Source organism: Danio aesculapii, chromosome 4 (genome assembly GCF_903798145.1).
Source record: "Danio aesculapii chromosome 4, fDanAes4.1, whole genome shotgun sequence".
NCBI classification, from domain to species: Eukaryota; Metazoa; Chordata; class Actinopteri; order Cypriniformes; family Danionidae; genus Danio; species Danio aesculapii.
Window position 1 is genome coordinate 56,237,154 of NC_079438.1, and position 25,611 is coordinate 56,262,764.

The 25,611-nt window shown below is 35.4% G+C and overlaps 1 protein-coding gene across 1 annotated transcript; it reads right to left on the minus strand.

The window, feature by feature from the left end:
* Nucleotides 1–1,257: 1,257 nt before the first annotated feature.
* znf800b (zinc finger protein 800b) lies at nucleotides 1,258–25,611 on the minus strand. The gene is made up of 6 exons (XM_056455141.1): nucleotides 25,502–25,611; nucleotides 21,632–21,734; nucleotides 13,054–13,149; nucleotides 12,769–12,912; nucleotides 11,165–12,359; nucleotides 1,258–2,077 (listed from the first exon to the last, which is right to left on the minus strand). Coding segments are annotated over exons 2-6 (1,515 nt in total). The 5' UTR covers nucleotides 21,711–21,734; nucleotides 25,502–25,611; the 3' UTR covers nucleotides 1,258–2,076.

Below are 25,611 nucleotides of genomic sequence, written 5' to 3' on the forward strand. Positions count from 1 at the left end.
GTACTATCGGGTAAATTATACTACGATACACCACAGTTTACTATAGTAAAAAATAATGGAGAGTAATATTGTATTGTCCAGATAACAATACCCAAAATTAAAGTAATATACGAGCAATGGAAGTGCAGTAGATCAGATTTTACCTTCTTTTTGAACCACACTATAGTAAAGCATTTGAATTCATCTGCTGTGGTAATTGTATACGTACTATAGTAACAACAACTATAGAAATATAAGCAAGCCTTTATAAAATCAGTAGTTTTATTATATACTATAGGGTAACTTATACTACGATACAACACAGTTTACTATAGTAAAGAAATGGAGAGTAATATTGTTTTCTCCAGTATAAAAAAATCCCAATTTAAAGCCCTATACGAGCAATGGAGATGCAGTAGATCACCTTCTTTTTGAACCACACTAAAGTAAAGCATTTAAATTCATCTGTTGTGGTAATTGTACATGCACTACAGTAATATAAACAAATCTATACAAACCCAGTAGTTTTACTATTCACTATAGGGTAAATTAAGCTACAATACACCACAGTTTACTATAGTAAAGAAATGGAGAATAATATTGTATTCTCCAGTATAATATACCCAAAATTAAAGTAATATACAAGCAATGGAAGTGCAGTAGATCAGATCTTACCTTATTTTTGAACCATACTTTAGTAAAGCATTTGAGTTAATCTGGTGTGGTAATTGTACATGAACTATAGTAACAATAACATCTATAGTAATATAAGCAAATTTATATAAACCCAGTAGTTATACTATGTATTATAGGGTAAATTATACTACAATACACCACATTTTACTATAGCAAAAAATGAAGAAGAATATTGTAATTTACAAGCAATGGAAGTGCAGTAGATCAGATCCTACCTTCTTTTTTCGTTTTTGAACCATACTATAGTAAAGCATTTGAATTAATCTGCTGTGGTAATTTTTCATGTACTATGTTAACAACAACAGCTATAATACTACAAGCAAATCTATATAAACCCAGTAGTTGTACTATATACTATAGGGTCACGTATACTACAAGACACCATTAACTATAGTAAAAATGAATATAACTGCAGTATTTATTACAGTTTATCAGTTCACTGTAGTTAATTCTACAGTATGCACAGCATTCATTAACATGTTGTAAACAGTACTATAATATACACAGTATACTACACTTTACTATAGCATAGTTCAAAAACACAACAGTATTTACTATATACTACTAAATTACACAGTCCATTTTTCCTCTGTTTATTGTTAGTGAATACAACCAGATTACAATGAGAAATCATTTACTGAATCCTCCGAGTGAAAGCCTGTAAGGACCTGGATTTTGGGATGAAGAAATAATAAAACAACCGAGTCTCAAACTGAAAACAGGGTATTTAAAGCACTGCAGTTGATGCAACTAAAGAAGAACGATAATAAACCATCGGACAGAAAGTGTTTCACCTCCCGTTCAAACAAGGACAGTCTGTCTTCTTCCCCAGATCACGTTTTCTCCAAACATAAAAAATCCAGTTTTTTTTTGTATTATAACAGAAGTAGACTGTTCCAGTGGTCTTCAGTGTCCAGCACTTTCCCAGAAATGGACAGGAAAAGATTGTAGCCTATACAACTGCACTGAATGCCGATGTGTGCAATGGATGTCAATAGCCAGTCTTCAGCAGGAGTTTGTGGATCATTTGTGTCTTGAAGCTTCGCCTGAGGCCAAACTCACTGCGATGAAGTCCTGGAACAATCGTCTGGCCATTTTTGGACAGAAACGTCAAGTCTTATTGATGGCGGTGGAGGAAAAAATAAAGTAAATAATAGCTATTTCTCTTACTGCATATACCAGAGTGTCCCTTAATCATAGGATAATAGACAGAATATTCATAATATATTCTCTGATATGAGTGTTTAGGACAAAGGGAAAGCTCTCAGATACATTCCCAGGGTTTTTTACACTCTATTTGTGACCGAGAGCCTTTTTTGTGAATTGATTGTGAGTTAATTAATGGGTCTTGTCTTTCTTTTTTCCGCTGTTGCTGCGAGTCCAGTTTGTGGTCAGAAGACATCTAATAAATAAAGACAGGAAAAAGAGAATAAAAATGGTATTTTAGGGTTTTATAGACAGTCATCAAGTTGTTTGAAACATGCACAATGGTATCACAGTAATACCATTGTAAGTCCAGTGTATATGTATGTATATATACATTTGAAGTGGGTCAAAACCCAAAATTGTCAAGAATGGGTGTTGTTCAATAGTTTTAGCACAACTTTGGGTTCTGACCCAATTCAAATCTTGACTACTGTATATATATATATATATATATATATATATATATATATACACTACTACACTATTTATACTACAAAATGGCGTAGAATAGTGCATAAGTATGCGATTTGGGATGCAACTATTGTCATTCTCGCCATCATAAGGATTTATTTTAATTGACTAGACACCGGCCTCACAGCTCCGTGAGCCTGCAATCGGTAAATGTAGCTTGTGTGGACGCTACTGCGCTACTTGCTTCGCTACTGAAAAGCTATTTGATTTATAACGTAGCGACGCAACCGACACGCTACTGAGAAATGTAGTTAAGCTAGCAGCTACTGCCCAACACTGCAGAAATGCATGTTTTTTTTGCCCAAGAAGGTACAGTCAATGTCATAATTAATAATAATATTAATAATAATATATGACATATTAAAACTTCAACTTTACATCAGGAAATGTCACCAGTTTAAAAAAAGACATTTTCCTTGAATACATAATTATAAATCGTAATTTGAGAGATTTCAAGTGGTCTCTTAATATATAATCTATGCTGTGCACAGAAGCTGTATGTCTTGCACAGACTCCAGTGTTTACTCTTAAGCAACTCTGCCACACGTCGACAGAGAGCAGGCAGTAATCCAGCCTTCATGTGTTTTCGTGTAACTTACAGCAACCCAGGGATGAACACAAGGACTAAGGCCCAGAGGAACAAGTCAAATGCTAACTGTCAGCCTGACATATGGACTTCTACCGCAGGGACAATATGAGGTATTAATGTGAAGGAGAAAAAAGCAAGTCTAAAATGGACATGGAAACCCAAAGGCAACCTTATTTGAAGATCAGAGAGCTTGTCTTGTCTCTGCTGTCCTGTGACAGAGCGAAACCATTTTTAAATATATAATGGAAAGGTATGATGGTATAATTTAGCAGACTTTTCCAAACTGCAGTAAACCCTGAAATTGTCCCATGCGTAATCATTAGCTCAACTTTGCATCAAGAACGAGCCTTAGGGAAGGTAGTATTGTACTAGTAAAACTGAAAGCAGAATTGCATGCTTTTGTTAGCCATAGGATAAGTGCAGATCTACTCTATGAAGTATTGCATACATTTCCGCCAAACAGAGAATTGCATGACGAATTGTGATTGCATGATCTGCCTCCTGATGTTTTGGCAGTATTGCATGCAGTTTTGGTACAATATGATGCATTAACGTAAAGAAGAAAAAAGCAAGCCAAAAAGGGACAAGGAAACCCAAGGCAACCATATTTGAAGATCTTAGAGCTTGTCTTGTCTCCACTGTCCTGTGACGGAGCATTAAAAACACTTACATTCTGTATGAACAGTATTCAGAAAAGATTTGCGGTTTTAAAACCATGACTATTCTAAACTGCGGTAAACCTTGAAATCGCCCCATGCATAATCATTATCTCAACTTTGCATCAAGAACGAGCCTAAGGGAACGAGTATTGTACTAGTAAAACTGAAGGCAGAATTGCACGCTTTTTGGCCTTAAAGGTAAGTGCAGATCTGCTCTCTGAAGTATTGCATGCATTTCTGTCAAGTAGGGATTTGCAGAAAAAATTGTGATTGCATGATCTGCCTTCTGATGTCTTGGCGGTATTGCATGCATTTTTGGGACAATATGAGGCATTAATGTGAACGGGGAAAAAAGCAAGTCAAAAATGGCCATGGAAACCCAAGGCAACCTAAGATTAGAGATTTTGTCTGGTCTCCGTGGTCCTGTGACGGAGCATTGTGATTAATACCAAAAAAAATGTAAACGCATTAAATAAAAACTTACCTACTGTATGAACAGTATAACAGAAACGTTTAGCCTTGGATTTTCCAAACTGCAGTAAACCTTGAAATTGTCCCATGCATAATCATTAGCTCAACTTTGCATCAATAACAAGCCTTAGGGAACGTAGTATTGTAATAGTAAAACTGAAGGCAGAATTGCATGCTTTTTGGCCTTGAAGATAAGTGCTCACACTGAAATATTGCAAGCATTTCTGCCAAACAGGGAACTGCAGGAACAACTGTGATTGCATGATCTGCCTTCTGATGTTTTGGCAGCATTGCATGCATTTTTGACACAAGATTAATGTGAAGAAGAAGAAAAAGCAAGTGACACATGTCAATGGAAACCCAAGGCAACCTTATTTAAAGATCAGAGCGCTTGTCTGGTCTCTGCAGTTGTGTAAAGGAGCGGTGTGATTAATACCAAGAAAAACGTTTGAAACCCCTTAACATACTGTATAAACAGTATAGCAGAAAAGTTTAGCTTTTCTAAAACCTTTACTTTTCAAAACTGCGGTAAGCCTTGTAACCAGTTATTGTCCCATGCCTAATTCTTAGCTCAATTTTGCATCAAGAACGAGCTTTAGGGAAGGTAGTATTGCACTAATAAAACTGAAGGGAGAACTGCATGCCTTGAAGATAAGTGCTCTCTGAAGTATTGCATGCATATCTGCAGGAAGATTTGTGATTGCATGATCTGCCTTCTGATGTTTTGGCAGTATTGCATGCATTTTTGGGACAATATGAAGCATCAATGTCAATAAGAAAAAAAAGCAAGTGATAAATGGCCATGGAAACCCAAGGCAACCTTATTTGAAGATCAGAGCGCTTGTCTGGTCTCCGCGGTCCTGTGACGGAGCGGCATGATTAATACCAAACTGGCGCTGTTTCCAAGGCCACGGGTGACTTATCTTAATTGCTTCTTAAAGAAGTGCCCCTCTCGGCTCAACGGGGACCCCGAGGGCTCTTTAAACCTTGAGGTGAGACCTAATTTCCAGGGCCTTGCTGTGGCATCCATGCTTCATTCTTCCGTGCAGGAAGTCCACCCTGGGATTCCTCCTATTCATTAGCAGCAAGGCTGTGGTTGCAATCCGCCAATCAACCAACTCCCGCTTCAACACACACCGGCTGCTGTGCCAGCCAAATCCAGGAGGCAGAACGAACACAAGCACAAAAACTAGTGACTTGCCAACCTGCCTGGTCTTTTAAGTCATCATTAGCTCAATTTTGCATCAAAAACAAGCCTTAGGAAAGGTGGTATAGTACTAGCAAAATTGAAGGCAGAATTGCATGCTTTTTTTGCCCATGAAGATACAGTCATTATTAGCCATAATTATTAATTGCCCAACAGAAAGCATTGTGATTGCATGATCTGCCTACTGAAATGTTTTGGCAGTATTGCATGCATTTTTGCCAAACTGGCAAATGATACCAGATAAATGTGTGCAGTTAATGCCAAAAAGGCAATTGCACATTGAGGTAGCCTACTGTACCATTTAAAGTGGAGCTATTATGCACCTTTATACAAGATGTAAAATAAGTCTCTGAGTCCCTAGAGTGTGTAGTGGTTTCAGCGCAAAATACACCACAGATAATGTGTTATCCTAGGCTTTGATCCTAATTGTGCCATTTTAATAACTGTCGGTTTAAATTCAATTGAGGCTGCGCTCTTTTCAGAAGAGGGCGGAGCTACAAATGTCTGTGTGTCAGCATAGTGGCAGATTCAAAAACAAGACTGATGTTCTATGCTAATGAGGAAGAGAAGGTCACTAATGGGCGGGGCTTTCCTACTCTGATGACACGTACAAAGGAAGAATGTCAATCAAAGTGTTTCTACAGACTGTTTTCATCAAGTGCGATTATAAAAAATAAATTAATACTTTTTTCCTATTAGAAACGGGTTATATTCACACACCGCTGCCACACATCTGTGTTTAAACCCCTTACAAAAGTCATATTTTGTATAATAGGGATGTTTAAGTCCAACTTGAGGAGAATTTTAAGCATTTTCAACAAAAGCCAATTGTAGGATTCATAATGATGAAGTGCTCTGCCTTCTGACATGTTCTGAGTAAACTCACAAGCAGAACTACATCCAGCTTTCTGCCTAAAAAGCAACCGCAGGACACATTATGATGAAAGTGATATGCCTTTTGAGATGTTTTGGCCAAATTCAAAGCAGACTGCTGAATGCACTGCAGTGAAATGATCTGTCTTCTGAGATGCTCTGGCCAAATCAGGGCAGAATGGGATGCATTTTAGCAGAATGCATTACAATAAAATAATTTATACAGAGTTTTGAGATGTTTTGGACAAAATATGATGAGCAGATTCCACCCAAAATGTGTAAAGCACTTTGAGTACCCAAAAAAGCGCTATTTAAATGTAAAAAAAATATTATTAATTAAAATTTAAAGCAGAACTGTGTGCTTTTTTTGTCAAATTTTGCATAATGAAGGTGATCTGATCTGTGATTCTAAAATGTGCTGGTGAATCTGAAGTCAGGATTCGACGCATTTTTTTCCTAAGATGACAATATAAAATGCATTACATTGAGTAAGCAAATAAATATAAAGTTTGTGGATAATAATGCAAGATTTAATGTCTTGTCTTGCATGTCTTGTAAATACTTGTATTTAATTAAACACCCTGATGTAAAAAGAAAAATACTTGAATGTTTAAGCAATGTTCATGTGTGCAATGTATTGCTCCAAATTGTAGTATCGATGCATTAACTTTTGCACCATGCTCTTGTCTAACTCCACCTAATTCAACTGAATGTTGAATGAGTGTTACCAGTGTAGAGTTCTGGATATCAGTTCATTTCAGTTAGATTTCTGCCTTCTGGGAAACTCACTCACTGTAAAAAGCAATTAGTTGACTTTATTTTTTTAAAGTTAGTAAACCTGTGGCCTTAATGAAGTTTGGCTTTTAAGGCATCAGGTTTAGTCACTTTCTTTAAGTAAAACAACTTATTGCTTTATTTACAGTGTTTGTAGGCAGTAGACCAGAGATGAGCAAACTTGGCCCTAGAGGGCCGGTGTCCAGCTGAGTTTAGCTGCAATCCTAATCAAACACAACTGTTTGTAGCTTTTTAGTTATCTTGAAGACACTGATTAGCCCATTCATAATTAATAATAATAATTCCTTACATGTATATAGCACTTTTCTGGACACTCAAAGCACTTTACACATTTTTGGGGCGAATCTCCTCATCCACCACCAGTGTGCAGCATCCACCCGGATAATGCAACGGCAGCCATATTGCACCAGACTGCACACCACACACCAGCTGATTGGTGGAGAGGAGACAAAGTGATGAAGCCAATTATGATATGGGGATGGTTAGGAGGCCATGATGGACAGAGGCCAGAGGGCAAATTTGGCCAGGGGTTAAACCGCTACTCTTTTTCCAAGGGCATCCTGGGATTTTTAACGACCACAGAGAGTCAGGACCTCGGTTTAACATCTCATCCGAAAGACAGAGGTTCAGGTGTGTTTAATTAGTGTTTGAGCAAAACTCTGCAGGACCGAGTTTGGCCAGCACAATTAACTGAAATTAAATCAAGATCACAATTCAGCAAAACGTGGGACTCTCATGCACATCTTATCTGGTGCTGAAGATTTACTGCTGATTTCAGAGCTGGTTTTACTGTCAAAAGGCCCATAAGTAAATATATATATATATATATTAATAATTAATTAATTAATTAAAAAAAGAATTAAAGATTTGCATTTGTGCAGTCCTAGTAGACAGCTAGTCATCTCACTAGGGTTTGAAGGGCAGATTGTGTGATGTATTGACGGTGACCTAATGGTTGGTGAGTTGGACTTGTAACTTGAAGGTTACTTGTTCAATTGCCGGTCCCAGCAGGATTTGAAGGTTGCGCTCTCGCTCTTCAATAACCACTCGCTTTCTTTAAGTAAAATAACTAATTGTTTTACTGTTTATGCTGTTTTACTTTGATACCCATCAGCGAGGCACCTAAAACTGTTTCCCAGATGCTGAAAGCAATAGCAGCCCACTGCTCCATGTGTTTGCTCACTGTGTATACTTGTGTGCGTGCTCTCTTTCAAAATGTGTGTGCGCACTTGCATGGGTTAAAAGCAGAGGACTAATTTCATGTGTGGGTAAAACCATTCTTGACAAAGACTCACTTCTCTATGGACCCTTTTTACAAGACTGTTACGATTTATTGAATGCTCATCAGCATCTTAAATCCTTGTTTTTAATATTTAGATTTTTTAAACATGAACATTGATATGTATTTATGGATGTATTACATCATTATTGTATCACATTACCAAAACAAATTACAGCTTATGTGAGGTGTTTCTAATGCATCGTCTACAGGTGCAGGACAGTAAATATGACCTTATTCTCTCTTCTGGCTGCCGTTATCAGTCTCACACTATTGTCTTTTCTTTTCTGGAAGTCTTGATATTACCATTATCACTCTTTTCTTGTATCAGTTCAACAAATCGGACTGTTAAAACATTGTTTGTTGTACTCTCTCATTCACTGCACTCTAAGTTTACTAACTATCACGCAACTGAGAAACCTGGAAATGTGAAAAGGGACTCTTTTAGGACACGTGGCACCTGCAAGTTTGAACACATTACTCCGCTCCTGTGCTCCCCAAATTGGTTGCCGATATGTTTAAGAATTGAGTTTAAAATTTTAATGCATGTTTTAATGCACTCTTTTCAGTTTTCTGCTGCTGATGCTTGGAATCATCTGCAGCAGACCTTAAAGCTCAGCACTTTCATTTCAATACAAATTCAATACAGTCAATAGTACAAGATCACTGAGCTTGTTTTTAGTTTTTCCCTGGTTTTATATGTTATTATTTGCATTTGTGAAATTGTTATTGTATTTGTCCCTGCTGTTTTGTACTGTATCTGCCATTTATGTTGCCTCTTGGCCAGGTCGTCATTGTAAATGAGAACTGGTTCTCAATTGACTTACCTGTTTAAATAAAGGTTATAATTGTTATTGTTTTTAAGATATTAAATGGCCAGGCTCTGACTTATCTCTCTAATCTTATTACTGTTAAAATATCTGGCAGATGTTTAAGGTCAACAAACCAGAAAACGCTAGTTGTTCCCAGATCCAAATTGAAGAAAAAAGGAGATCAAGCTTTCTCTGTAGTAGCCCCTAAAACGTGGAACGGGCTACCTATGTCCATTAGTACAATTTCCAATGAATCTTTGTTCAGAGGGAAACTTAGGCTGCATATATACTGCACGGTTCAAGTGACTCAATTCAGACTTTTTTTCTTCCATGTGGCACAGATCGGATACGGCCCATGTACGTGTAAGCAGGAACAAATCACATGGATTCCGATTTACTCAAATCAGATTCAGGCATTGTTCATATGTGGAAATTTATCCGATATGAATCGGATCTGTGCCATCGTGTCTGCAGTGTAAACAGGTAGACCTACTTTTCACCTGTCAATGAGAGTCGCGCATCAATAAAAACAAATGACGTCAAGTCTGACGCTTTCGTTTCAGAGAAGACTTCAGCAGAGTCCCAAACCCTAAATCTCATACACGAGGACTAAAAAGGCTTTTATACTGTCATGTAGCTAGGCACGGGCCGGTATAAGTTTCTGACGGTATGAGAACCTTGTATAAAAATATCACCGCTTCACAGTATTACGGTATTGTGATTACTGCTATATAATATATTCTTTCTAAATGTCTGGGTAAAAAACAAACTTTTTTCCTTTTGAACGCAATATTTATTTTTATTTTGAGAAACATTTTAAATATTTTGGAGCAGTAAACATGTCATGCTAAATAATTCAAAATAATTGTTGATTTTTGCTGTCTTCATTTGTTACAAAAACACTGATTTCTTTACAATTTAAAACATCTTAAGAGATCTTTTCTGTTGGCGATACTGCTGTCCTAAAAACAAACAAAAAAGTGAATAAAAAAATACCTTAGGAATGGTATAACAGGGGCGACGCAGTGGCGCGGTAGGTAGTGCTGTCGCCTCACAGCAAGAAGGTTGCTGGTTCGAGCCTTAGCTAGGTCAGTTGGCGTTTCTGTGTGGAGTTTGCATGTTCTCCCTGCGTTCGCGTGGGTTTCCTCCGGGTGCTCCGGTTTCCCCCACAATCCAAAGACATGCGGTACAGGTGAATTGGGTAGGCTAAATTGTCTGTAGTGTATGAGTGTGAGTGAGTGTGTATGGATGTTTCCCAGAGATGGGTTGCAGCTGAAAGGGCATCCGCTGCGTAAAACATATGCTGGATAAGTTGGCGGTTAATTCCGCTGTGGCGACCCCAGATTAATAAAGGGACTAAGCCAAAAAGAAAATGAATGAATGAATGAATGGTATAACAGAAAATTATTACGGTTTAAAACCTTGACTTTTCCAAACCGTGGTATACCTTGAAAACGGTTATCGTCCCATGCCTACATGTAGCACAAGTATTTAGGCATTTTAATGAGAGAGAGAGAGAGAGAGAGAGAGAGAGAGACCAGTATAAACCACTAACCAGTATAAACTAATATAAAACTATTGTATACATCACGTGCATAAATCATGCCATGGACATTACATTAAGACGCCTACTGGTTTATTAAAAAGCCTAGATTAAAAGAAGATGGCCAAATGAGAACTTTTCTGTCATAAAAGATAGTAAAACAGCTTGTCAAAAAGAATTTTAAAAAAATGCAAACAGATTAAATACAGGAAAAGGCCGCTCTTTTAGCTGTCAGTCAGCGCCCGCTCTTTTTTTCCTGTTCATTGCGCCTTTTGCCATCTGCAGTGTAAATGCAGTCAATCGAATAGATACGAGTCACTTTTAAACGATGATGTAAGGAGGTCACCAAAAAAATCAGATAGAGTTACAAAATCGGAATTGACCATCAAGATCTGCAGTGTAAATGCAGCCTCAAACTAGACCTCCTAGAAAGACCTTTTAAATCGGGAGAAAATTGATCCTATTGTACCTATCTGGTGTCTTCTTGTTTATCATTGATGCTGTGGAGTATGTTGGATGTATTCTATGTTGTTTTATATATGTTTTTTATTGCGCTTTATAAATAATCTAACTAATGCACTCACCAAAGCATGGCCTTTGATCTTGTTCTGACTCCTGCGCTCCTGGATGCAGTTTTCAGATGCATTCTCTTGTGCAGCCCCAGATACCTTGTCTTCATGAAGCTCTCCCCACAGACGTCACACACATGCACTGATTTCTTAGTGACACTCCCTTTCGGGCTGTCAGGCTTCACTTTTTTCACCTCCTTTTTGTGGTGCACCTTATTACCAGTCTTTGAGGTCTTGTTGCGGAGTGCTGTTTTCGACAGATTCTTCCGTGTCACATATGGCGAAGCATGCTTGGAGTGGGCTTTTAACTCTTGTTGATCTCGATCTTTGGACAGATCCTTGCTCAACACAACATCCGCTGGCTTCTTGATTGAATAGTCCTCCAGCGACTGCGAGATCTTGCTCAAGTACGAGGATTTCTTCTTGTGGAAGTCTGAGAGATGCCGTAGCACGTCTCTTTTGCGGCGTGTTTTATAGTGGCAGAGCGGACAGCAGTAAAACTTCACGAAAAAGTCAGTACCGTTGTCTGTGTGCAGCTCAATGTGTTTCTCCAGGTTCTGCTCGGAGCTGAATGTCCGTCTGCAGAGCTTGCAGAAGCACGTCTTGTAGTCAAAACCTATAGTGAATTTTGGATCCTTGTTCTCCTTGGGATTCTTGGAGCTCTGTGAGTCAGATGAGGAGCTTGGGCTTGAATTGGGATTGTCTGTAAGTTTACCATTGGTCATCTTCTTAGAGTTGCTTGTCAAACTAGAGGACTTGACCTTGTGAACAACCTGCATGTGTCTTTTAAGGTGGCCTCGAACTCTGTAAGTTCTGTTGCAGAGGATGCATTTGTATGCGAGATCACCTGCTTCTTCTGTTGTCTCCTCAGGTTCTTCACTATCCTGATGCACCTTGCTTTCTTCTGCATCTACCATGTCCAAGTTCTCCCTTTCATCATGTATATAACCGTTTTCTTCTTCTCCCAATGGGATCTCCACTGTATACAGTTCTTGGTTATCAGAGCTGTTGTGTCTCCAGCTGTTAGTGCTGCTATGATTAGGGCTTGAAAATGAAGATGCCAGGCTGTGGTCTTTGGACAGGTATTGATACACAGCATTCTGGTTGCCTGCAATGGGCTCCAATGTTAATATACATTCCTCTTTATTGGAGTAAGGGTAGATGGCTTCAAGAAGTTCTTTCACGCTTTTCTTGCCATCTCCAGAAAGGACTAGAAGCAGAAGTGGATCTTAGTTAACAGGGCTCAAATTACAGTTGCTTTAAATGTTATATTAAAGGGACAGTTAACTAAAACAATGGAAATTCTGTCATCATTTACACACATTTTGGCCATTGCCAAATGGTTAACATTGACAGTCTGGCTTTATTCTGTGAGAACATCCGGCTGGATGTACATTATCCCTTATAATTTTCTTTGAGGTAAATGAAACGCTATAAAAGTGCAAGCGTATGAGTATTAAGTTGGTTTTAAAAGTTTGTACATGCCAAAGATGAAATAAACAAATCCTACAAAACATAATTACAATTTACAGCCATATGGCACTGAAAAATACATCAGGGTACATTCAACAGTGGTCTGTGAAACAGGATAAAAAGCAGAAAAGTGATATTATACTAACCATCATGTTCAGGCATTTGAGTGAAACAAAACATTTCTCTGTGTTTGATCAGATTAGGAAGGCCACGGAAGAGACTGCGGCAGAGTTTACATTCAAAGATGGTGTCCACCTCTTTCAGGAGAATGTGTTTCAGCTGCGCAGTACCTGCAAATGAGCACAAGAGGGCGATCAGTGATGAGACTCGAGGAGATTATGTACTGGTGGCTTGAATTTCGACATACTTTACATATTATTTAAATGTTTGGGGAAAAATGTAAAGGAACACATCATGAAGGGACAGTGTACCTGTGCGGAAACACTCAATGATCTGCTGGATGCCAGATTTGGAGGTGAGCATCGGGGTTTGGAGCAAGGGAGGATCTCCTGGTTCTGTTGAGTAAACTGCAAGAGAAATAAAGCTTTTCTCAGTTACATCAATGCATTATTTACAATATGCAATATATGCACACTACATAAGATGCATAGCTGTGTTTACATTAATATTGTGACAAAAGCCACACTCTTTCTTGTGAGCATTTGAGTGTACTGTTAAAACGAGCATAAAGTACAGTCATCTGCTGTGAAAATCTAGCCTGGAGCACCACCTGCTGTTACAAATTAGCCTAGATCGACACCCGCTGTTAAAAACTAGCAAAGCACCACCTAGAGTGCCATCTACTGATAAAACAAGCGTAGAGCGTCGTCTGCTGTTAAAAACTAGCCTAGAGCACCACCTGCTGTTAAAAACTAGCATAGAGTCACATCCACTGTTTAAAAACTAGACTAGAGCGCCATCTGCTGTTAAAAACTTGCATAAAACACCGCCTAGAGCGCCGTCTGCTGTTAAAAACTACCCTAGAGCGCCATCTACAGTTAAAAACTAGTCTAGAGCGCCATATGCATTTAAAAAGTAGCCTAGAGCACCATCTCTTGTTAAAAACTAGCCTAGAGCGCCGTCTGCTGTTAAAAACTTGCATAGAGCACCGTCTAGAGCGCTGTCTGCTGTTAAAAACTAGCCTAGAGTGCAGTCTACTGTTTAAAACTAGCCTAGAGCGCCGTCTGCTGTTAAAAACTAGCCTAGAGCACCATCTCTTGTTAAAAACTAGCCTAGAGCGCCGTCTGCTGTTAAAAACTTGCATAAAACACCGCCTAGAGCGCCGTCTGCTGTTAAAAATGTGCATAGAGCACCGTCTAGAGCGCTGTCTGCTGTTAAAAACTAGCCTAGAGTGCAGTCTACTGTTTAAAACTAGCCTAGAGTGCCGTCTGCTGTTAAAAACTAGCCTAGAGCTCCATCCACTGTTATAAAATAGCCTAGAGTTCCATCTGCTGTTAAAAACTTGCATAGAACACCACCTAGAGCGCAGTCTGGAGTTAAAAACTAACCTAGAGCGCCGACGGCTGATAAAAACTAGCTAAGAGCACCATCTGCTATTAAAAACTAGCCTAGAGCACCATCTGCAGGTTAAAAACTAGCCTAGAGCACCGTCCGCGGTGAAAAACTAGTCTAGAGCACCATCTCTTGTTAAAAAATAGCCTAGAGCACCATCTCTTGCAAAAAACTAGCCTAGAGCGCCATCTGCTGTTAAAAACTAGCCTAGAGCACAATCTCTTGTTAAAAACTAGCCTAGAGTGCAGTCTGCTGTTAAAAACTAGCCTAGAGCGCCGTCTGCAGTTAAAAACTAGTCTAGAGCACCGTCTGCAGTTAAAAACTAGCCTAGAGCACCGTCTCTTGTTAAAACTAGCCTAGAGCGCCGTCTGCTGTTAAACACAAGCCTTGAGCGCCGTCTGCAGTTTAAAAACTAGTCTAGAGTGCCGTCTGCGTTTAAAAACTAGCCTAGAGCACCATCTCTTGTTAAAAACTAGCCTAGAGCGCTGTCTGCGGTTAAAAACTAGTCTAGAGCGCCGTCTGCGGTTAAAAACTAGCCTAGAGCACAATCTCTTGTTAAAGACTAGCCTAGAGTGCCGTCTGCTGTTAAAAACTAGCCTAGAGCCCCGTCTGCTGTTAAAAACTAGCCTAGAGCACCATCTGCTGTTAAAAACTACCCTAGAGCGCCGTCTGCTGTTAAAAACTAGCCTAGTGTGCCATCGGCTGTTAAAATCTAGCCTAGACCAACACCCGCTGTTAAAAACTACTCTAGAGCGCCGTCTCCAGTTAAAAACTTGCATAGAGCACCACCTAGAGCGCAGCCTGGTGTTAAAAACTAACCTAGAGCGCCGTCTGGTGTTAAAAACTAACCTAGAGGGGCATCTGCTATTAAAAACTAGCCAAGAGCGCCATCTGCTATTAAAAATTCATATTTCTCCTACCTAAAATTACAGATTTAAGTTTGTTTTAATGTTTTATGACATTCTACATACATCTGAAGCTTTTAAATGCAGTTTTATAAATAATGTATAACTTATCTATAACAGCATATGTCTATATAAATTTAATATGCCATTACCATAAAATTATGATGCATTAAATAACATGCAAATTAAATTAAAATGCATTAAATAACATGCAAAATGTTGCAGTCCTACATTTTTTATAACATATTATGATGCAATATATAGTCACAACAGCTTATTTAATCCTCCAGTATATTACCACCACAGAAAACAATCACATTTGTAAACGTTCACTCTAAAGCTCTTTCCATTGCATCCCCGAAAGCACACGCAGTTAATAATATTCAGTTATAACGCTGCTTATCTGTGTTATTAACACTTATGTCAGCGTGTCAGGCTGAATAATCCAGCGCAGACAAACTCATTATGCAGAAATGATGATCTGAAGTCTCGTTGGCTGAGTTCATGCCAGCGTGTTTTGGATGGCAGATCTGGCTGATATGACTCATATGCATTCAGAGCTTCAGCTCGTGCTTTTGTAAATGAGACTTTATTAAAGTTTGCATTATTGATGGCCGCCGCCTGACACTGTCTCGATGAGTATTTGCGAAAACGTCTGGCTCTGAAACAAAAGCGTTGATTTAATACACGTCTCCATTTTTCCACTGGATAAATTGGATGATATCTCTTCTGTTTGGGTTACGGATGCCAATATTTCACAGCTGTGATTAATGGAGCTCTGCATCGCGGGGACTATTAGAGAAAAAGGGTTTATTAGTGGAGTTGGAAATACAGCTAGTGTTAATATTGTTTATATGCTTAAGGCAAGATATTACAGGCAAAAACCCAGCTTTTTCATGCACCTGTGACGATACTATTTTTGGCTAATTCCTAAAGTGTTTGATTTTTCAGTCTAATGTAAAGAAAACTTCTAAAATAAATATTTTAAATGTTTTTTTCCTACACTTTAGCAATGTTGTATCATCAAACTGTATGCTTTTTTACTTTTCTTTTTAGTAAAGGGTTTAATTCTTCATTTAATTACTGTCCGTTTATTATTCAGTCATTCCTTCATTCATTTTCTTTTCAGTTTGTTCCCTTTATTAATCAGAAGTCGCCACAGCGGAATGAACCGCCAACTTATCCAGCATATGTTTTATGCAATGGATGCCCTTCCAGCAGCAACCCAGCACTGGGAAACACCCACACACTCTTGCGTTCACACACATACACTACCTGTGCCGCATGTGTTTAGACTGTGGGGGAAACCGGAGGAAACCCACGCCAAGAAGGGGAGAACATGCAAACTCCACACAGAAATGACAACTGACCCAGCCGGGCGAGCCAGTGACCTCCTTGCTGTGAGGCGACCATGCTAACCACAGCACCATTGCAGAAAGTGATACTATGGCAAGTTATGTAAATAACTCTGGCTTTGGTTGATATTTTATTTTGTATATTGTAGCACTTTGAGTTTAAGAAAAGTGCATCCATCATAAATAAATGCAAATATTGTTGTTGTTGTACATTTTTATTCATTATATTTATCTATTTATATTATATAACAATTATTTGTAATTAATTGATTATTATTAATTACAAGGCAGCATGGTGGCTCAGTGGTTAGCACTGTCGCTTCACAGCATTAAGGTCGCTGGTTCAAGCCCCGGCTGGGTCAGTTGGCATTTCTGTGTGGAGTTTGCATTTTCTCCCCGTGTTGGAATGTGTTTCCTGTGGGTGCTCTGGTTTCCCCCACAGTACAAACATATGTGCTACAGATGAATTGAATAAACGAAATTAGCTGTAGTGTATGAGTGTGAATGTGAGAGTGTATGGGTGTTTCCCAGTACTGGGTTGCAGCTGGAAGGGCATCAGAGCGACCTCTTATGAATAAAGGGACTAAGCAGATGGAAAATGAATTAATTAATGAACGAATGAATGAATAAAGGAATGATTACAACACATTTTACTCATTTCAAAAGTTATTGATAAATTCATATGTTGTCAATATTCTGAAGGATTTTACCTGATTACTTTTAATATAATCATATTTTATGGTCACTATTATTAGCCCCCTTGAGATTTTTTTTTCAATTATCTAAGCTGAATATTAGTTTCTTGAAAAATAACTAGTAATATATTAAAATATTAGGCATCATCATGGTAAAGACAAAAGAAATTACAATGTTATTAAATGTGTTTTAAATAAATCTCTCCATTAAACAGCACTTTAAAAGTAGTTTAGCAGTAGTTTAGTACTTTATTAAGTAGTTTAACAATGGTGAGTTTAAACAAAACCAAAAACTACATTTACTTTAAAGTCTATACTAATGTTACTGTTACAAGCACCAGCGATCCAGTGACTGCGGATCGCCAAAGAACTAATTTAAAGAACTACCATTCCCAGCATGCACCTCGCACACACCAGCTTTCCTGTTTCATTTTGATTGCACTCACACAGCCGGATGATCATTATGCACTGATTGCATGGACTTTAAATCCACCCAACACACACACATCTTGGCTGAGTCTTGTTAGCTGTCAAGTGAACTTTACGATGCGTTCTGCCTAGCCCTGTCTTATCGTTGTCGACTTTTGCATTGTTTGTTTTGTTTATGTTGTTAGCCACTCGAATTGACCACTCGCCTGTTTATTTACCATTCTTTGGTTTTGTCTATATGCACATATTTTGTGCCTGTGTCGACTTCTGCCTACATGATGATTCTTGTTAATAAAGCCTGCATTTGGATTCGCAACTCTGTTGTCAGCATCCCCTTCCATGACAAAAAATAAGCTTAAAAAATGTAAGTACTTATTTATAAAAAGTGCTGAAAAAAAAAAAATCACAAATCTTGCAATGTTTTTAGGAGGACAGCTTAATTGCTTCATGTTCAATCCACTTTAATTTGTAAAAACGATCAAGTTAACTTAATCTATTTGTGTTTGGACTACATGAATAAATTGTGTGGAACCCTGCATTACTTTTACAGTGCATAAGCAATTATCTAAATAAATCTCTGATGTTCCTAGAGTGTGTGTGTGTGTGTGAAGTTTCACCTCAAACTACCACATAAATAATGTTTTATAACTCTCTGAAACTGCCCCTTTTAGGTTTTGATCCTAATTGTGGCATTATGGTGACTGTCGCTTTAAATGCAAATGAGATTGTGCTCTTTTCAGAAGAGGGCGGAGCTACAATGCCTGTGTGTCAGCATAGTGGCAGATTCAAATACAATACTAACGTCATATGCTAATGAGGGAGAGATGGTCACTAGTGGGTGGGGCTTTCCCCCTCTGATGACAAGTACAAAGAGAGAATGTCAATCAAAGTGTTTCTGCAGACTGTTTTTATCAAGTGTGATTATAAAAAAAATGAATTAACACATATTTACCATTAGAAGCTGCTCATATTCTCACACTGTTGCCTCACAACTGTATTTAAACCCCTTATAAAAGTGATTTTTTCATAACAGGTCCCCTTTAAACCAGCATTTTCATCACTAGAGCTGATGTATACGCAGCAAGACAATAACTCTTCACTACGTGAGGAGGTGAAAAATCAATGGAGTGTGAAGCTACGGAGCAGGAACACAGCTGAGGATAAAGCGACCAAATCAGCTGGAGATTGATGATGGAGATGCTGGAGAATTTATGACCGGACCAGCAGTGTGTTTAAAGCAAGACTCGCTGTATATTGAAGGTGTTTTATGACTGTGTGAGGGAATTTCCTCCAGAAACAGCCTGAAGTTTGGCAGCGAGGTAAGGAGGTGGACGTTTATACACACACAGACTCTCACACACACTCACAATCAATCCCGTGCTGTGAAGTTGAACGCAGATGATGGATGTTTCTGTGGGAGTGAAGGATTGGTGTGTTTCTGCTAGAGCGGGTCTCATCTGTACATTAGAGACCAGGGTTTGAATATTTAAGTAAAGGTTTTGGGTTTTAAATATAACAGGAGAATTTGCTGGAGAATTTATGACTGTGTCTGGATAATGGTATATGCACATGATGGTGTTGTTATTGCTGTAACTAAAATAGATATTTTTATTATTTTTAGTAAGCAAAAGTATGTATGTATGCATTAAATAAATAAACTAATAAATAAAGCTTTTAAATAATACTTAAAACTTAATGATAATAATAATAAATATATTTATAGTTAGCAAATATAGTTATAGTTAGATTATCATCATTATTATTATTATTTTCAATATTACTTTTATTGTTTTAAAATGTATTGGAATGGCTACCTTAAACTAATAAATAATAATAATAATAATAATAATAATAATAATAATAATAAATACATTTAAATTAAGCACAATATTATTACTATTATTATTATTATTATTATCATCATTATTATTACTATTATTATTATATTAAAATGTATTGGAATTGCTAGCTTAAAGTAATAAATAATAATAATAATGACATTTATATTAAACAAAAAAATATTATTATCATTATTATTATTATTATTATTACTTTTATTATTTTACAATGTATTGCAATGGCTACCTTAAACTAATAAATAATAATAATAATAATAATAATAATAATAATAATAATAATAATAAATACATTTATATTAAGCAAAAAATATGGTTATTATTATTATTATTAGTATTATTATTAGTATTATTATTGTTATTATTATTATTTTATTATATATATTCTATTATATTACAATATTTGTATTATTATTATATTATTATCATCATCATTACTTTTATTATTTTAAAATTTATTGGATTGGCTACCTTAAACTAATAAATAATAATAATAAAATAATAATAATAATAATAATAATAATACTAATTTAAAAAATAAATATATTTAGATTAAGCATAATATTATTATTTTCATTATTATTATTATTTGATGTTATGTATTCTATTCTATTATATTATTATTAGTATTAGTAATATTATTATCATCATTATTATTACTATTATTATTATATTAAAATGTATTGGAATGGCTAGCTTAAAATAATAAATAATAATAATAATAATAATAATAATAATAATTACATTTATATTAAACAAAAAACATTATTATTATTATTATTATTATTACAATTATTATTATTATTACTTTTATTATTTTACAATGTATTGGAATGGCTACCTTAAACTAATAAATAATAATAATAATAATAATAATAATAATAATAATAATAATAATAATAATAATAATAAATACATTTAGATTAAGCACAATATTATTAGTATCATTATTTGATGTTATGTATTCTATTCTATAATATTATAATATTACTGTTATCATCATCATGTATTAGAATGGCTACCTTAAAGCAATAATAATAATAATAATAATAATAATAATAATAATAATAATAATAAATACATTTAGATTAAGCACAATATTATTAGTATCATTATTTGATGTTATGTATTCTATTCTATAAAATTATAATATTACTGTTATCATCATCATGTATTGGAATGGCTAGCTTAAAGTAATAATAATAATAATAATAATAATAATAATAATAATAATAATAATAATAATTACATTTATATTAAACAAAAAACATTATTGTTATTATTATTATTATTATTATTATTACTTTTATTATTTTACAATGTATTGGAATGGCTACCTTAAACTAATAAATAATAATAATAATAATAATAATAATAATAATAATAAATACATCTAGATTAAGCCCCAAAATGACATATTATTACTAAATATTACGGAAACTGGAATAAAAACAAATAAAAAAACTACAGATTACAAAAAATAAACCAATTATTTAATAAAGCAAAACAAAAATATAGGAAAAATCCTATTCAAATGATCAAAAAGTGCAATACAATGACCTGTGCTGTTTGCTTGAGGTCATTTTTTTATTATTATTATTATTTTAAAAAGTGAAAAATACACAACTGAGATTGAAACTTTTTTTAATTTTTTAAAAGGAAATACAAGTTTAATTTCCTTCAGGTCAAATAAAGAACAACATTAATTTATCCATAATACATTCTTACATCCAAAAACCTTTAAGAAATAAACTCTTTATAACGTCTACAGGAGAATATTATAGTATTTTATAACGAATAAATAAGTCATGTAAATTCAAGCCCCTCCCCAATTCATGAGTCATCATCATGGTGGGCGTGGCCTATTTACATGGTAATATATAAGGGATAAAGATTACCACAATCCATGCTCCGAAACACTGAAGTGCATTATGCTACATTAATAAACCTCACAGATTCACTGTTAGTTTCCATTTTACACTCAGTTATGCATGCATTTGTCTTCCATTATAGCCACAGGCTGAGGGGGAGGAGTGTGATCTTTCCTCTGTAAGGGTCACAGACTTCAGTGACCCCTACTGAGTGCACGACAATAGCAAGCCATGAGGAATTTGCACTAATCCTCTAACAGTGGAAGGATCAGAGCGAATGGGTGGCTATTGAAATGCATTTACTTTTGTTCAGTCCAAACTAGTCCAGGTGAAATGAGCATCATGCATTATTCATATAACATTTAATAAACAGTCAGAAAGTTCACCTGGTGTCTTGATGGGATGATCAGATCCAGGAGAGACATCCGTCTGGCAAGATTTTTCATTTGACGGAGCTCCCTCCATGCTAAAAGCACATTAAGTGAGTCTCTGCAGAGATGGGGAGAAAAGTAGATCAATAAATGGCTCCAAACGTTTAACTGTACAGCAGAAATGTGCTGGCACACACCTTTAAAGTACACATGAAATCAAAACTAACCATTTTGATTTGGTTAGCTCAAATTGCTAGTTTTGTGGTGAACAATTCATCTGTGCATGTCATTTAGAAAAATAAAAACACTTGAGCTTTTAATCTTTAATTGAAATCTGAAAATGCACATCCTCTTTGCATTCAGTTTAATTCTGAGGTTAGGTATTCACAGTCTAAGGTATTGGGTGGGGCTAACATTCTTAACCACGCCCCCTCCTGCTGTCAGTTTTGACAACAAACAGAAATGATGAGCAGGAGGAGTCTGTTAGGTTGTAATAACTCTCCCCAAACGCTTTACGCCAATCTTTCTGAATGAAATGCCTACTTTACTACAGCCAATCAGATCACAGATGAAAAACAAGCCACGTGACAAGCTAAATAGCAAAACGGGGCCCTCACTCAATACTTAGTAAAACCTGCATGTAAAGAGAGCCGTCAAACACCACTCACAGAGACAATTTGTGTTAAATGAAGCAGCAATTGACACTTTATTGAAAAAAAAGATGAGTGCTTTTTCATGGCTCAAGGCTTTTCAAAGGGCTTGGCTAAATTGACCTAATTAAAAGCAACAAATAATAATAAAAATAATGTATAAACATATATTAGATATAAATAATAAATATATTAAATATAAAATAATAAACAAAAATAATACAAAATTATATAATAATAAATAAAAATTGAAATAATTTAGAAATAAAATAGAAATAATGTTAAATATTTTTATATTCTTTTTTCTTTACAATATAAACAAAAAATAAAAAAAATAAATAAATAAATACAAAAAACATGAATAATGTGCTTCCTTATAAATGTGAAAAAAGTAAATAAGGACCAAACAATATCATGATTATCTTCAATAAAATTACTTCATTTCTGATCTGTTCTTCATACAAAGCTGTCATGCACATATATATATATATATATATATATATATATATATATATATATATATATATATATATATATATATATATATATATATATATATATATATATATATATATATATATTAATATAAAATGATATGGAAAAGTGATATAAAAAAGTCATGGACTACATTTAAGATGTTCATTGTGTTTTTGGAAAGCAAATCATTCACTTTTACCTACTCAAAATGAACAGCATAGACATTGTACTAAATATCTTCTTTTGTGATCCACACTCATGTGGGTTTGTGCTGATGAGAGGGTGAGAAAATGATGACAGATTATAGATTTTTGTTTTATTAATCTAGTGCTCTCTGCTGACATCTGTTGGAAGTTTGATAAAAATACAATATTTACTTTTCAGATTAAAAACGTAAAGGGATAGCTCATCCAAAATAAATGTACTCTCCCTAAAGTGGTTAAAAAACGTTTCTTTAATTCTGTCGAAAACAAAAGAAGATTTTTTGAAAAATGTTCCATGGTTCCTGTGGAAGTTAATGGTAACCGTTTTCTAACATTCTTCAAAATATCTTCTTTTATGTTCAACAGAAGACAGAAACTTGAGGCAAGTGAAGGGAGGGTAAATGATGGCATAATTTTCAGTTTTGGGTGAACTGTCCATTAAGGAATTCAACATGACAAGTGCACTGAGAAGTAAACAAAAGCCAATTTTACACATCAATTTAAACCCACACTTATTATCTTCCAAAATATTCTAATATATAGTTATTAATCTTAATAGTGCTGCTTGTTTTATTTATATATATTTATATATATATATATATATATATATATATATATATATATATATATATATATATATATATATATATATATATATATATATATATATATATTGCTGTTTTGACATAATTGTGGATAACAAACATATTGTCATTTCAACATATCAAATTGATTACTTTAAGAGTTTTGACATGTGAAAATGTGACATACAGCATTAACTATGCATCTATAACAGATTTACAAAGCTGTATTTCACACTTTTTCTTAGTTACAAAAATGAAAAACTATGTTAATTAAATTGTTTAAAAATGTAATGTATACAGTTGTGTATACAATCAAAAATTGGCCAAAATTATTTATTTTACATGAATTCACAAAGAAATTGCTAAAAATGCTATATTAGTCATGCCAGGCCAGTAGGTGGCAGTGTTACTCAAATACAAAAATGCTATACACCTGTGCAAATACAGTCCTGTAGGTTATCAATATCGTTTTCGGATGTGTGTGTAAGACTACAAACCTTTAATACACAATTTAATTCACAAAAATAAATCTGAATTTTGATGCACTAAAGCACTTTGAATCCTGTTTTCAGCACTTTGTGTATTTAAGCCTCTCAAAATTTATTGTCATTTATATTAAGTTACTTATAACATCTAAAATCATTGGCAGCTATCTTATCAACAAAGCTTAATACCTGCAAAAGTTAATTTACGTAGAAACATTCAGATAATTATTACAATCACATTATGTCTGCATATTCAATTACTCAATTAATATTACTCAATTCAATTAAGCCAATTTTTTCCCAAAAATCTTCTGATTTTACTTTCAGCACACTGTAAAACGCATGCTGGGTTCCACACAATCGATTTGTGTTGGGGCAACATGAAGGAATTAAGTTAGCATATTTATTTTTTACAAATTTAAGTGAATTAAACATAAAACAATTAGGTTGATCTCCCAAAAATATCAAAAATTGTGTTTGTTCAGCTCATTTTAAATAAGTAATTTGAATAATTTTAACAAAGTGTACATACAGTCTGATTTAGCCTAAAAAAATTAATTAATTTCTTCATTTCTGTACTGAAGAACTACTTCTGCATGACATGTACTATTTAAAAAGCATTGTTGAAGAAAATAGTTATATAGTTAAAAAAACAGCTAAGTTTTAAACAACTATATTAGCATTAAAAACAACTGCTGATGAGTTTAATGCTGGTTTCATTTACAATAGTCAGCCTAACGTTTGGATTTATTTAACACTAGCAACAACATCGGCAAACTGGCTCAAACATGCTAGTTTCCCCTTAAACATGCATCTAAAACTTTTTAAACTTCCCTTTAAGTGTGTTTTTCAACTTCACACATTGATCTTTGGTTGAATAACACGTTGTCACACAACACAAACTTCCACTTTGGCATAAATATTGTTTTGTATTGCCTCTTCAAAGAAACGTGTTTGAAAGCAACACAGTTTACGCTAACAAACGACACTCGGGGAGGAAGAACCACTTACGGCGCGCTTTAAAGCAATAAATATCACCTGACGCGTATAAATAATAATAAAACACCTTGGTAAACACCAAAAGATGAACTTTAAAACCTATAAACATCGCGTATTTGAATTTTGAAACCAAAAATCCCCTCGCTTGCAGCTGCGTGCGTCATTGCGCGTAACCGCTGGAGAGCCTCGCACCATTGCGCGCGCTCTCCTCACTCACACGCGATCAAAACGAGCACAAAACACAAATAATATAGTTAACAACAATCTTCTACATCCGAAAACTATGAAAACATTCAATAAAGATGAACGGAATCGAAACCGAGACGCGTCCTCGCAATCCCCAGCCCGAACAACAAAACCATGACGCCATTTTCTGCAAAACAACCGCGTTCGGAGAGGAAACGCGACGCATTTACGCGTCTAAAACACACGCAAGTCGCTTCATCTTATGTTTGAGGGCCTAAAAGAAGCTTGTTGATGTTCTCACCGATAAATTCCCGGAAGATCTTCGACTTTGGCTCTCTTGATGTGCTGCTGGATGTTGCGTGACGCGTCCACGCGCATGAATGTGACTCTTTCCAGCACACGTGCACTATT

What these genes read in the sequence shown, in the direction of transcription:
- znf800b (XM_056455141.1), bottom strand. Translation starts at nt 21,710, where the DNA reads ATGGAGGGAGCTCCGTCAAATGAAAAATCTTGCCAGACGGATGTCTCT. An exon ending in CATTGAGTGTTTCCGCACAG is followed by an intron (nt 12,913 to 13,053) that starts GTACACTGTCCC and finishes GCTCATTTGCAG; the next exon opens with GTACTGCGCAGCTGAAACAC. An exon ending in TCAAATGCCTGAACATGATG is followed by an intron (nt 12,360 to 12,768) that starts GTTAGTATAATA and finishes TTCTGCTTCTAG; the next exon opens with TCCTTTCTGGAGATGGCAAG.